Source organism: Halichoerus grypus, chromosome 1 (assembly GCF_964656455.1).
Source record: "Halichoerus grypus chromosome 1, mHalGry1.hap1.1, whole genome shotgun sequence".
In the NCBI taxonomy this organism is placed as follows: Eukaryota; Metazoa; Chordata; class Mammalia; order Carnivora; family Phocidae; genus Halichoerus; species Halichoerus grypus.
Genome location: NC_135712.1, coordinates 66,000,935 through 66,015,786, shown reverse-complemented (window position 1 = coordinate 66,015,786; position 14,852 = coordinate 66,000,935). Strand labels below are relative to the sequence as shown.

The 14,852-nt window shown below is 37.1% G+C and overlaps 2 protein-coding genes across 3 annotated transcripts in view; one reads left to right on the top strand and one right to left on the bottom strand.

Moving 5' to 3' along the window:
• EAF2 (ELL associated factor 2) overlaps nt 1-5,824 on the bottom strand; it is a 48,758-nt gene extending 42,934 nt beyond the window's left edge. The window contains exon 1 of the mRNA XM_036093735.2: nt 5,615-5,824. Coding sequence (XP_035949628.2) covers nt 5,615-5,723 — 109 coding nt within the window. The 5' untranslated portion in view covers nt 5,724-5,824. The remainder of the gene's footprint in view (nt 1-5,614) is intronic.
• Nucleotides 5,825-5,927: 103 nt separating this feature from the next.
• Nucleotides 5,928-14,852, top strand: part of IQCB1 (IQ motif containing B1) — a 54,234-nt gene continuing 45,309 nt past the window's right edge. Inside the window, exons 1-5 of one of the 2 annotated variants that reach the window (XM_036093732.2) lie at nt 5,928-6,039; nt 6,513-6,594; nt 10,508-10,619; nt 11,052-11,214; nt 13,329-13,458. In XM_036093732.2, coding sequence (XP_035949625.1) covers nt 10,520-10,619; nt 11,052-11,214; nt 13,329-13,458 — 393 coding nt within the window. In that variant the 5' untranslated portion in view covers nt 5,928-6,039; nt 6,513-6,594; nt 10,508-10,519. The other variant, XM_036093734.2, reaches the window with a different exon arrangement.

Below are 14,852 nucleotides of genomic sequence, written 5' to 3'. Positions count from 1 at the left end.
CTGAATTATGGCTCCTAGCATAATGCCTTTAATATAATGGGCACATATGAGATCTTTGTAATTGACTCTGGATCATATGTTTATCCTTCTCTGAATTACCCCCAAACTTATTTTAAGTATAAACTTATGTCAGCTAAATTATGTGCAAAAGGCTTGTTTTCTAATTGTTTCCTGAGGATCAGATTCATCTGTACTTTAAGACTCTCGTTTCTTTAGGGTAGATACTGCCATATTTCTTTTGTACTTTTCACTAGTACATTTCTGTTCTCAGAGAGGGCACCCATAACTTAATATTTGACAGAGAATATTTGACATAGAGAATTAAAGAATTCTCTATGATAAATAGGTAAAACAGAAATGACATCCTAGAGTAAAATCATGGTTGTCTGATCTCCCATATTTTTCTGACAGTGACACAAAGGACAATACTGGGAGATACGACTGTCATTTAACTACAGCTAAATAATGCTTTAGAGAAGAGGCTAGAAAGGTAACCCAAGGCAGTGAAGCAGACCATCGGGGAATCATAGTGAATAAGCCCAATCTCAAGAAGACAACCAACTGCTGCCAAGAGGAATATGGATTTGGTGTGGCCAGGTTATCTTCTGATTTTTGAAAGAGAAGTTGGTAATCCAGATTTCTGTATAAAAGATCTTGACATTTACATATTTACAACTAATTTATTTTTTAAAGATTTTTTAAAATTATTATTTAATTTATTTATTTGACAGAGAGAGACACAGCAAAAGACGGAACACAAGCATGGAGTGGGAGAGGGAGAAGCAGGCTTCCCGTGGAGCATGGAGCCTGATGCAGAGCTCGATCCGAGGACCCCGGGATCATGACCCGAGCCAAAGGCAGACAGACGCTCAACGACTGAGCCACCCAGGCGCCCCTACAACTAATTTATGTTAAAACAACAACTGTGTGGGTCAAACAAAGCATCTCTAACGTCAAACTCAGCCAATAGGCTGTTAATTTTTAACCTCTGTATTAGTGTTTAAATACTGATTCTTTTTCTTTTATAATATATCATCACTTTTGATCTTCACAACAACTCTTTGAAGATTCTCACCCACATTTTACCAATAAGGAACTTCTCTAAAGTAGTGAAACCAGTAAAAAGTCAAGTCAGGAACTCAAGCCACATACTCCATCCACTCAAAACATACAGCCTTTTGCCTTATATTCAGTTCTTAACTTTTGCATGTATGGGGGGGGGTTGTTAGGAGATGAAGAATAGTCATAAGTCCCTATGGGAATCTGATGAAAATTATAGAACAGCTAAAGATCCTCTCCACAGAAAAAATGAATGTATCAACATACATATCAAGTACTGTATTATTTCAAGAGATTCACAAGTCCCTGAAGCCTAGATATCTATGGGACAACTATAAGAGACAGAAATGTACTCAAAATATTTGTAGCTTTACTTAATGATAAGCATGAATTTATAATCAATAAATCAAAACTATTCTGAACCTATTTACGCTTCTAATTATTTTGCTGTTAGAATAAATTCTACTTTTTATTACTTGTTATATTAATATTCTTTTATTTGCCTTCAAGCAACAAATTTTTTTAAGTATACAACTTTTGAGTTTCAAGGGAACAAAGACCTAGAATTATAGAATTTGTTGAGTAATATCATGTTTTCCATATGCTTCCAAATGTCAAATATATTTTCGAAGTTGCTATAATTCCAGACTACATAGTTTCTTTCTTTCAGTTCTCCTTGGTTTAGAAAACTCACCACCAATTTTACCATTTATTTATTCTCTGTAGATTTCCTTCATCTATGTTATTTCTTCTTTTTTTTCCCCAAAGATTTATTTATCTATTTTAGAGAGAGAGAGAGAGGGAGAGGGTGCAGTGGGAGGGGCAGAGGGAGAGAAAGAAAATCTCCAGCAGACTGCCTGATGCAGGGGCAGGGCTTGATCTCATGATCATGACCTGAGCCGAAATCAAGAGTCCAACGCTTAACCAACTGAGACACCCAGGTGCCCCTATGTTATTTTTTTCTTTACAGTACAATTACTTATATTATACATAGAGTAGAAAAACATTTCCTACTTTGCACTTAATGCTTTTTCAGTCAATGCTGATCATTTTTCTGACTATTTCAGCTGTAGTGTCACATAATGTCTATATCTTCATAACAGAATCACAGTTACTGTCATAAATTTACTTCCTGGGATATGAACTAATTCAACTAACTCCAAAACCCATACCCTTTCCAATATACCACAGTGATCAGAGAACATTCATTGTAAATATAATTTTAATCCCATTTTCATTAGCGTACCTTCTAATGTTTGCTCACACCAAAGCTTAACAACCACTTTTTGGGGAGTGGCTCCACTTGAAGGCTCAGACAATCTTCCTGTAGTCACTGCCCATGAGTTCATCATTTAGTGTCAGCAAAAAGTAGTGTCATTTACAAACTTGGGAATTTCAATGTCTAGTTCCTTATCTAGCCATACATTCTAAAATTAGTACTAGCCCAAATTCAAAATTTATTCTAGCACGTCCTGTTACTCAAACTCTTCCACCCAGTGAAGTATCTGCTCCTAAACATTTAGCTTATCATTTATAGAACATCCCATATCTTCCCTACCACATGCCAGACTTTATTTTTGATAGGTTTTATTGCTAAGCCCTGATAAATGCTTTTGAAAGTCTACGTTAATTACATTCCTCGGCACTCCTCATACACACATGAATATAACCCTTCAAGAATAATAGTGACTACTATTTATTCTCTACCATGCACCAAATACTGTGCTAGGTTGTTTATGCAATCTTATTTAATCCTTAAAAATCTCTGAAGTGTAGATATTATTACCATTTACTGAGGCTGAGAGTTTAGAGAATGTTCCAAAAGTTACATTACATACATAGGTGGTGGAGGCCAGAATTCACATCCAGTTTTGTCCAAAGCCTCAGCATATTAGACAGGCATAATTATCCCTGTACATAAACATAGAATATTACTTTCTCCCAGATTATACGGACTCAATTGAGTGTTTGTTATATATTAGGTCCACCTGAATGAAAGTAAGATTTCCTGTTTTTTGTTTTCTTTAATAGTTTTTTATTATTTATTTATTTATTTATTTATTTAAAGTTTATAAAACTCACTTCATTTTATTTTTTAAATTTTTTTTCAATTTTTTTATTACTATGTTATGTTAATCACCATACATTACATCATTAGCTTTTGATGTAGTGTTCCATAATTCATTGTTTGCGTATAACACCCAGTGCTCCATTCAATACATGCCCTCTTTAATACCCATCACCAAGCTAACCCACCGCCCCCTCCCCCTCCCCTCTAGAACCCTCAGTTTGTTTCTCAGAGTCCATTAGTCTCTCATGGTTCATCTCCCCCTCCGATTTCCCGCCTTCATTTTTCCCTTCCTACTATCTTCTTCTTTTTTTTTTTAACATATAATGTATTATGTGTTTCAGAGGTACAGGTCTGTGATTCAACAGTCTTACACAATTCACAGTGCTCACGAGAGCACATAGCCTCCCCAGTGTCTATCACCCAGCCACTCTATCCCTCCCACCCCCCACCACTCCAGCAACCCTCAGTTTATTTCCTGAGATTAAGAATTCCTGTTTTATAGTTTCCATCCCTTACTCTGAGTCCTTAAGAGTGAGGATCATATGGTAAGTGAACCTATCCTCAAGGATAATGATTGGTTTTATTCAAATAAATCTAGAAAGATTCTGCCTGCTTCAACAAGAATAAAACTGAGGCTAAAAACCTTTCTTATGTCTTCCACAGCACTAAGAGTGTATTCAAGTATCTGGGTTTTTTGTGATTGTTATTCCTATGGTTGTTTTTTTTATTTTTGTTGTTTTTTTCATTCTTGTTGCTAGATCACCTGATTCTTGAGCTCTAAAGGCACAATTCCAGCATATTGAGAACGTTTATGAATGAAAAGCTTTGAAGCACCTGCAAAGAGCTTTTCAAAGGCTATTTTATATTCTCTTCATTTGGGGTTCATGCCCTTAAAAGAGAATAAATGCCCAAGTTACATGAAAATATAACAATCAAATGAGCACATTTTTATAATCTTAAACCTTATGGTTTGAAAATTATTAAAAGGCTACTGCAAATCTGAAAAAGAAGAGGAGAGAGGAAAGACTATTTGCGAGAAAGGCATGGAGAAACCAGGTAAAAGCTATATCATACTTTTGGAAAATGGGACTGGAGAGAAACTGCATAGCCAGCACTAAGGTCTCACTGTGGTTAATGTTGGACGACAGAGTATGGCAAAGCAGAAAAAACAAAGGGCAAAGGACGGGGGCACCTGAGTGGCTCAGTCAGTTAGGTGGCCGACTCTTGATCTCAGCTCGGGTCTTGATCTCAGGGTCGTGGAAAAAAACAAAACAAAACAAAACAAAGGACCCTGTTGAAGATCTTCTGTTGACAAATATCTCCCCTGTTTATTCTACCAACTGGATGTTAATTTTGCTTAACAAAACCCTTTTATAAAATGCAAATATATCCTTGGAGAGTTAAACCTATTGGTCTTTATACTTTTACCCCGAGTTACTATAATTAGATCGTCTACAATTTAATTAAACTTTTGGAGAATGTTGAGTTTTAATTGGGTATTTTGACTGAAGCATGGAAAAGTTCAGAATAAAAACCATGAAGATCCCTGGACAGTCTAAGGACAGGATGACTGAGAAAGGTAGAATGATGAGACACTAAGGAAGAACAGGGCAGGGGAAAGGAAGTGAAAAAATACCTACTTTACAATTTTGCCACAGAGAAATAAGAGGTTATGATTCAAAGATCTTAGTTTCCTTTCCGCTCTATAATTCTGAGGGTTACTATGCAAAGAATGAAATGTTTTACATACCAAATCATAATATGCTATATTTTCCTTCCTGGAATCTATACCATCCAACATTAAAGTAAAAGAGCTCCTTTTCTACCTCACCAACATAACAGAGGGCAAATTTATCAAAACTAGTTCCAGAGGACAATCAAAGGGAAGGGAGAAATCAAAGGGAAGTAAATATCTTTCTAAAAAAATAAATCACACACCCTCCAGTACTTTGATAATCAGTATTTGATAACTGTCTGAACGAAATCAGGGGTCCAAAAGAGATAGAATTATTGGAATAGTTCAGAATATCTACTCAGGAACACACTAAATAAGAACTCTCATCAGACAGAGACAGAAAAAGTGAAGAAAAGAGGGAATATTTCCCTACCAGCCTCAAGGCGTTCCCTTTCCCCTGCGTAATAATTCCGTCCTTTGCACCCTTCCATCTGTCACCTTACTATTTTCCTATCCATCTCTGCATCATCTACCAGTTATGTCTGTCTCCACAGTCACCCCTGTATATCTCCTCCACAAAGTTTCCCTTTCTGCTCACTTGAATCTCTCTGCCCAGGGTTTACCCCCACCTGCTCAACTCCGGCTCCTTCCACGAAACCCCCGGGACTCCAGGCAGGGCAATGGATAGCGCTGGGCACCCCATTCTCCAGCAGAGTAAGGGGGTTTGTGGGAACACAACTGAGAGGTTTGTGCCTCCACACCCCCATATCCGGAGCTCCCCCTTTCTCCCGGGGATCGTTCTCACTCACATCGTACAGTGTGGAAGGCGCAGCGCGGATGCTTCTCGAAACTCTCGCCTAACTTGAGAACCCGCTCGCGACGGTCCATGTGCGAGGGTCCCGCTGCTCCATTCATCATTATTCTCCGGCTGTGACTTTGCCTTGGCCACCTGCGCTCACTCCCATCTGCCACCTCATCTTGAAGCAGCTGCACTTGCTGCGGCCCGGGCAGCCAGCAGACTCCGCCCCGCGCCTGATGCGCGTGGCCCCGCCGGGCGCCTCTCGCGTGCTGATTGGCTGCCTGGAGAGGGGCGCCCCGCCCCTTGGCTCTGAGGCGCCTGGTCCCACCTCCAGGCCCCTTCCCGCGTTGCGACGCACGCCGCCCCGGGAAGGCCGCGCAGCTGAGGTGCTTGGTGGGAGCAGGGTCCCCTGAAGGAGAACGCGGAGAGGATGAGGTAACCCACCTGAGGTGGCGACTGGGGAGGGAGAGAATCTCGGGGTGCCGGGAAGCTAGGGCCACAGGGTTTCTGGGCCAAGCGCCTCGGCTCGTAGGAGCTCCTAACGGGAGAACCGGCGCCCTTTCTGTGGAGATCTGTAGTGGAAACTGAGGCCCGGGGAGGGGCGGGAGCGGGGCACAAGGCCCGGTGTCTTGCCCAAGGCCTCGTACCGCCGAATCTGGGTCTAGAATCCGGAGCGAAGGATCCCGCGGCCTCAGAGCCTCGGACCTTGGACCTCACAGGAGGCGACGCCGTTACCTCGGCAATCGCTTTCTGATTTTTTCCAGAGGAAGTTCCCGGTGGTGTTAGGAACGGGACAGGGGACGGCGAGGAAGGGGGAAAAAAGATTCGGAGTTAGGAATTACGGTGTTTCGGATCAGTTGCAACCAGATTGCATTAGGTAGCCTTCTTTTATTTATTTTCCTTCACAGTGATCCTTGGAAGCAGTAACGGCACGGGCAGGAAGACGAAATTCCCAAGGATCAAGGCCCGAGTTCCTGCTGTGGCAACAGGGTAATAATTGAAAAATAATTGTCTTTTTTTTTTTCTGTCAAAAGTTCATGAGTTTCATGGTAAAGATGAGGGAAGTGTTGTATTAGAGGAGAAGTATCCAACAGAAAGTTTACAGATGGTTGTCGTAATGGGTGGTTGTTTTTCAGGGTAAGTATGTAATCCAACTCTACTCCCATGCTTTCTTAGCCAAATTTGTCGGTTTATTGTTTTAGGCAAGTACATGAATATGTCTCCCTTAATCTATCTGCTTGTCTAAATTCTACTTTTTTAAGGAGTATTAAGACTGTTTAGTGTGGTAGTTAAGTGCTCAGGTTCTGGAGCCAGAATTTTTGTATTTCAACCCCAGCTTCGTACTTTACAGTGTGGCTTCATGCAAGCTAAAGAATGCTCATCGTTAAAATTGGGGGGAAAATAATAGTGCTTATTCCTTAGAGTTGTTGAGAGGATTAATTGAATTAATACACAAAAGGATTTAAAATAATTCACAGCACATAGTAAAATCTCTCCAAATGGTTATCATTATTGACGTATAACTCTGTTGTCCTGCAACGTTTTAGAACCATCCTTGGTTTCTGCTTTCTTTTCTAAATCTTGAATTATTCTAGAAAGTAGGAATTGCTATTTTGTTTCCTTTACAGATAAGAAAACTGGTTCAGAGAAGCCCACTCCTCTGATTCTGTGGTCTGTGTTCTTATCATCTGTGTCATTTATTTGGCACTTAAAGTATTTTATTTTACATGTATGTATATATATGTGTGTATACTTTTTCTTTCCCAACCAGAACATGAACAACAGGGACTCTGTCCCATATAAAATTCTTGTGCCGATGCATCTAACATAGTGCCCTACACACGTGTTTGGTGATGATGATAATGTTTCGAGGGTGTTTTTTTATGTTAACCAGAGGGCAACAATAGTGCTTTAAGCCTATTTTATTTAAAAAAGACTTCCAATTAGAAATCTGAGGTTTCCATATTGTAATAAAGAAGAAAGCAGGTAGTCAAGAAATTGAGTTTTAAAATGCCCGAAGTTTGTGCTTTTCTTCCTTGTTTCAACATATATTTATTAAGTACCTACCAGGTATCGGTTAAGGCACTGGTCTAGCCTCTGGGAATATGGCAGTGAATCAGAGATAAGGCAGCAACCAAGGATGGTATGAATTTTATTGTCTCGAAACTTACTGGTGTGAATTTTCACCAAACTTGTATTAAAATGAACCAGGTTGTACTAACCCAGGAATTTTAAAAAAAAATCAGATTAATGAAATAAATAGAGTTAAAAATGTACCCAAGTGACATTTCAGATTGCTTTGTTTATATCTATTCATGACATATTACTTCAGAAATTTATGATAGCTGTATGCATTTGTTCTTTTCTATAAATCTATAACCTCGTCTAACTTAAAAAATATAGTTAGGTTTCTATCTTACATCATTCACAAATAAATGTGTGTGTAAAAACAAACAAACAAAAAAAGAAAATATAAAGATGTAAATGAATGAAGATAGCACTAAACAAACCATAAAAATACCAGAAAAAATTAAAAGACTATATTTTAGCTTTTAGGGTAGGGAGGACCTTTCTAAGAATGTCACCAAGGTAGATGTCGTAGAGTAAAAGATTGTTATACTTGAGTACATGAAAATTGTAAAACTGTGGTAGAAACACTATAATCAAACTTAATAAATGACAATAAGAAATTGTTTACAGCCAATATAAAAGGTAAAGGGTTCATATCCACGTATGAAAAGCTGAAAGCGGGTGCCTGGGTGGCTCAGTCGTTAAGCATCTGCCTTCGGCTCGGGTCATGATCCCGGGGTCCTGGGATCGAGTCCCGCGTCAGGCTCCCTGCTCAGCGGGAGGCCTGCTTCTCCTTCTCCCACTCCCCCTGCTTGTGTTCTCTCTCTCACTGTGTCTCTATCAAATAAATGGATAAAATCTTTACAAAAAAAAAGAAAAGAAAAGCTGAAAGCTTCTACACAAGAATAAACCAATATAAAAATTGTTGAAGGATATGGATAGAAAATATATGAAAGAAGAAATGGCCAGTGAACATGAAATGTGCCTAATTTGTCTCATAATCAAAGCAATACAAATTAAAACTAGATGATACCATTTTTCATCTAGCAGAAATATAAAAGATAACAGAATGTATTAGTGAAGGCATAGCAAAATGAACACCCTCATATGTTGTTAGTGGAAATACAAATTGGAACACCCATTTTGAACACCCATTTGGTTTAAATATATTTTGATGCACTCTTACAAAAGAAGCATAGCATAATGCAGCCATTGGAAAGAGTGAGATAACTATCCACTCTCTTGGAAAGTTGTATGTCTATTATGTGCTAGGAGTGACACCAGGAGTTGTGGTGGGCTTTCTTTGAAATATTTTCAGAAAACTTGTATTTTAATGATTTATATTTTACCTAAAGGGATGACATTTCAATGCTTGTATTATATCCAGGTCTTCAGTATAAAGGACAGTGGTGCCAGTGGTGAAGAATAATAGCTAAAAATAAGTGAGTTAGAAGTATGTCATTTGGGAATACATTTTGTGTTTTTTACCATTTTACATGGGAGAGAATATAATTAACATTGTAGTTAAAACCATAGACTTTGGAGTCAGACTGATCTGGATTTGAATACTGATTCCACCATATGCTGGTGGAACTATGATAAGTTTCTTCTTCAAGCTTTATTTTTCTTATCTGTAAAGTGAGATGATTACAGGCTCTACCTCATACTCCGATTGTGAGGATTAAATAAGATGATGTATATAAAAGCATTTAGCACTGTGCTTAGTTCATAATAAATACCTAAGTATTTATTATAAGTAAAGATTGTACTTTTTATTAAATAATGGTATCTTTGAGCTTTGAATGCCTTAAAATTTCTTCATAAAGAAAAGTTTTAACAAATTGAATTTGGGATGCGTTTTTTATTTAATTTTAAGATAATCGATTTTATTTACTATGCTATTTATAAACAAGCTTTTGTTATAATTACATTTCATTTCTGAAGTGTTGGGGATCCCCAAGACCAACCCCAGGTTCAGTGATTCACTTAGAAGGCTCACAGTTCTTAGGATAGAGTCATATTCGTGACTGTGATTTATTGCAGTGAAAGGATACCAAGCAAAATCAACAAAGAGAAAAGGCAAATGGGGCAAAATCCCAAGGAAAACAGGTGCAAACTTCCAAGAATCTTCTCCCAGTAGATTCACATAGAACACACTTAATTCTTCCTATAATGAGTTCTGACATTTTGAAGTGCTGTCTACCAGAGAAGCTCACTAGAGACTCAGTGACAAAGGTCTTTATTGAAAGATGGTCATGTAGGTCATGTAGATATCCTCTACTGTCAAGTACCAGAATTTCAAACTTCTGGAAGGAAAGCAGACATTCTGCATAAGCCACATTGTTTTCACAAACACTTTAGTCACAGTGAGCCACTCTTATTAGGGAATGGTGGAAACCCTTCTGAAATCCAAGTTCCTAGGCACCAGCTGGGGGCCAATCTTGTCTCAGGCCTAATGTTAACTCTTTTCTGCACTTAGTGTCTCTTTTATGATTAAAAAAAAAAAAAGTAATTTCTATGCCAGGACTGTTGTGCAGATTAGGAAGAGTGAATGTGGAGCACCTAGCACTATTCCTGACTCTTAGTGCACGATAAATAATATGTGCTGTAGCTGTCACAGTAAGTTATAGGAGTCTCTAGCTCTTTTAGAGGTATTCTAATTAGAAAAACCAGAGTCTACTATAAGGAAGAAATTGAAAAATCTACCCTTCACTTCTCAAAGCAAGCAAAGCTAAAGTTTTATTTATATTAAAACTGTTTTTCAAACATTATTTAGGGAGCAAATATTTTAGGGCTGTTTGACCTTTATCTTTCTGATTCTGTTAAAATATAGGTGATATAAGAAATGAAGCCAACAGGTACAGATCCAAGGATCTTATCTCTAGCTGCCGAAGTTGCAAAAAGTCCTGAGCAAAATGTCCCTGTTATACTGTTGAAGTTAAAAGGTAAGAAAATCTTGGGGCACTTGGGTGGTGCAGTCAGTTGAGCATCTGACTCTTGGTTTCAACTCAGGTTGTGATCTCAGGGTTGTGAGATCAAGCCCTGCATTTGGCTCTGTGCTCAGTACAGAGTCTAAGACTCTTTTTCTGTCTCCTTCTGCTCCCCGCCCCCCAAAATAAATAAATAAATCTTAAAAGAAAAAGTAAGAAAATCTTTTTGTGATTGGCTAATAACATTGTTTAAGTAACAAAATAATTCCATCATGGGTATAGTTTTGGTATTTGTTTCTAATTTGCTCAGAGAAATTTTAACATTGTAATAAAGCAGTGATTTTTTTTCTTTTTAAAAATATTTTTAGGTATTCAAACTATAAAAATACAAAAAGCTCTTGGATTTATTGAGCAAAAATAAGTATATCTTATTTCCTTTTGCCTTAGAAATAATAAACAACACTCCTTTAGGAAGCTCAGAGTTGAAGAAAATCAAACAAGATATATATTGTTATGACCTCATTCAGTATTGCCTTTTGGTGCTCAGTCAAGATTGTTCTCGAATCCAGGGAGGTTGGACTACAATTTCCCAGCTTACACAGATATTAAGGTAAAATGAAGCAATAAGTCCACTTGTTCTTGAGGGGTATAGTAGTAGATTCTTATTTATAACATTTGCTTCTTTTTATTCATCTGGTTAATAAGCACTGGCAACCTTCTGTGTGGTGGGTTATGGTTGTACTTTTCCTTCATACCATATATTGTTGTTTGTAACTATATTTGTGAGTATTTCACTGTCTGCAATTTTGCTGCATAAGTCCTATGAAGATGATGATCATGTATTTTGCTCACCACTCAGTCTCAAGTACCTAACAGACTCTTTATTGACTAAAGAGTATATGAAGAAATGAAGATACTAAATGCACTGGCTCCATACTGGAAAAACTTACAATAGGGATGAGATGACATCATACAGGGCTGAATGAAATAGGTGTGAAATGAAAGATATAAGCAAAGTATTATAGGAGAACAGATACAGTTGTTCCATGTTGTGTTGATTTAGTTATCTCAATTGTATATTTCATTAGGTAACCCAAATTCTGTAAATAAAAATCAGAAGCAGCATGTACTGACATACTGCCATGCTAGAAATTGATAGAACAGATCAAAATCGTTTATTTTTAAAAGAGGCAAAAAAATAAACCAGTTGTTCTCAGTGCCTAAGCTACTTCCTAATTAACTAGCTAAAAGCATGCATTACTAATTGATCTTACTTTTCAAAACTGCTATTCCTAATTTGTTACTACATAAAGGCCAGATGCAAGGTATGGTTAGAAAAAAACAATTAATAATGTATATAATGTTCTTTTTTTTTTTTTTTTTTTTTTTTTTTTAAAGATTTTATTTATTTATTTGACAGAGAGAGACACAGTGAGAGAGGGAACACAAGCAGGGGGAGTGGGAGAGGGAGAAGCAGGCTTCCCGCGGAGCAGAGAGCCCGATATGGGACTCGATCCCAGGACCCTGGGACCATGACCTGAGCCGAAGGCAGTTGCTTAACAACTGAGCCACCCAGGCGCCCTATAATGTTCTTTTTTATACTTTAATTTTCAAGATTATTTCCTTAAGTAAATAAAGCCTTTGTTTTGATCAGATATATTGGTTCATGAAAATATTGATTGAATAAGGGGTGAAATCCAAGTCTTAAGAAATCCCCATGTTTCTGAATGTGCAAAAAACATAATTTTTATTTATTAATGTTCACAATCAAATTAAACACTCTTAAATAATTTAGGAACCAAATAAAAAGAGAAACTAATATATGTAAGCATTTGTCCATTAACTTCAGGACTGGTATGCAAAAAAAAAAAAAAAAAGTACATTGAGCATTCCCCAGTTTTTAGCATACTCATGGGTAGTCACTGTTGCTTATCAGTGTCTTCACGTTATGTTAAAAAGTGTGTGACAGCAATATTTACTAATTAGAGACCATTCTTGGGTTGGGGACTCTTGTTAGTATCAGTCTACACAAATACTTTTTATTATCCAAGGGTTTGAATATACCCATTTTATATCCAGGGAGTGACTTTTATGTGCAGTTTCAAGAGGATTCATTTCTCTAAATGACTTTCTCTCCTTTAATGTAAATTACAAAGTGTTCCTAATAGAGCTAGGTTTTTACTGTTTACTCCTCTGCTATAAGGAATATGTAGTCAGATATTTTACAGACTTTAAGAAAATAGATCTCTTGGAGAGTAGAATTGGTATTAGAGTGTTTGATTTTTTAATCTGTCCCTGGTAGACTAATCCTACCCTGGGTATTTTTTAGCTGTCAGAGGTCTAAAAGGTATCAGTTAGCACAAATGTTTTTGGTGAATTAGACTCCCAAGATATTGTATTGCTTTTAAAGTGTTTGTAGCTCATTCACTGAAAACTTGCCTCATTTCTCTTATTTGTGAGTCAAGTATATTTTGTTTCCCAAAAGGTTGACAAGTAGGTTTTTAGGACCTAGGAGTCCTGGCTCTAAGTACAGGCAAAGTCCACACCACTTACTTTTCTAGAAAGTTGTAAAGGTTATTTTCCAGCAGTTCTTTTTTGACTTGGCAACAAAAGAGATAACTAAAAATTCTCATTAAGGCACAATGTTGTCTATAGAAGCTCTAGCATTCGATTGAAATTTATAATTAACACAAACTGAGTCACAGACTTGTGCTCGTATTTCAGCCATTGCTGTGTGGGCTTGGAGCCAGGAGAAGATGCAGAGGAATTTTACAATGAATTACTCCCATCAGCTGCAAAAAATTTTCTGGTTTTGGGGAGGCGATTGCAAACATGTTTCATCAATGCAGCTAAGGTATATGTGTTTATTTAGTGTTTTAATAGCCAAAATTCTTGAGATGTTCTACATTATTTTTCACATGTGCAGTATTTGGCTGAAAGTACAATTAGAGTAGTGGATTCAAACATTTTAAAAATTACAACCAAAAGTAATCTCTAGGTGTGAAATTTTAAAGTGCTGGCTGAAACATACTATGACTTTTTGAAGGATCTGCCTTCCTTCATAACTTTGAGCAGCACCCATAGATATTTATTTCCATAGCATCTTCCTAAAACCTAGCTTCTACTTAAGTTAAGAGTAGAGGAAAGTATTGTTCTGTGGCCCAGCACTTTTCTAATAGCTTCAGTGGCAAAAAACAATAAAGGTGAACTTTTTCTGTTTGATTTTTCAGATCTTCTGCAGTTGAAATATTTCAACCCAAACATAGGGCTTGTTCAATCCAACAATCATTTGTTGGATGGATTATGCTAGATGCTATATGTACTATCTTTTTTTTTAAACCCATGAGTTACTTAGAAGTATGTTGTTAATTTCCAAATATTTGAGAATTTTTTAAAAGTTTTTATTTAGATTCCAGCTAGTTAACATGTAGTGTAATATTAGTTTCAGGTGTACAATTTAGTGATTCCACACTTCCATACAACACCTGTTGCTCATTACAAGTGCACGCCTTAATCCCCATCACCTATTTAACCCATCCCCCCACCCACCTCCCCTCTGGTAACCATCAGTTTGTTCTCTGTAGTTAAAGAGTCTCTTTCTTGATTTGCCTCTTTTTTCCCCTATGCTGATTTGTTTTGTTTCTTAAATTCCACATATGACTGAATTTTCTTGATGTTTTATTGTTCCCAATTTCAACCTTAATTCTCTTGTGGTCAGATAACATACTCTGTATCATTTCAATACTTTAAAATTTTTTCTGATTGTTTTATGGACCTTTTATCTTGGTGAATGTTTCATTACAAGCTGTCCTTGCTTTGTACAGTGCCATCTTAATTGAAACTCATGCATATTAGAACCATGTAAAGATTTTGATATGCTCAAGTTTCATTTAACATGGTACCATGCAAAAAGCAAGGACTGCCTGTGTACTTGAATGTGAACTCTGCGTTTGTTGTGTGGAATGTTCTGTGACTGTCAGATCAATTTGGTTATAGAACCTATAGGAATCATAAGTTTACAAGGCTGAAACTCCTTTATCTTGTAGTTCTTGGCTATGTATACATTTGGGCCTACTGCTATATTAAAGATTTAGCAGATTCACAACTTTGGTGAATTATGAAGAGAAATAACTATGTCATCAGATTTTCAATTCCATTTGAGGTGCTTTAAGTATATAAGGAATAGACACAGTCTTGTACTTAACGCCTAGGCTAATAAAGTAGGCAAGATCTTCAGATATTTCTTAC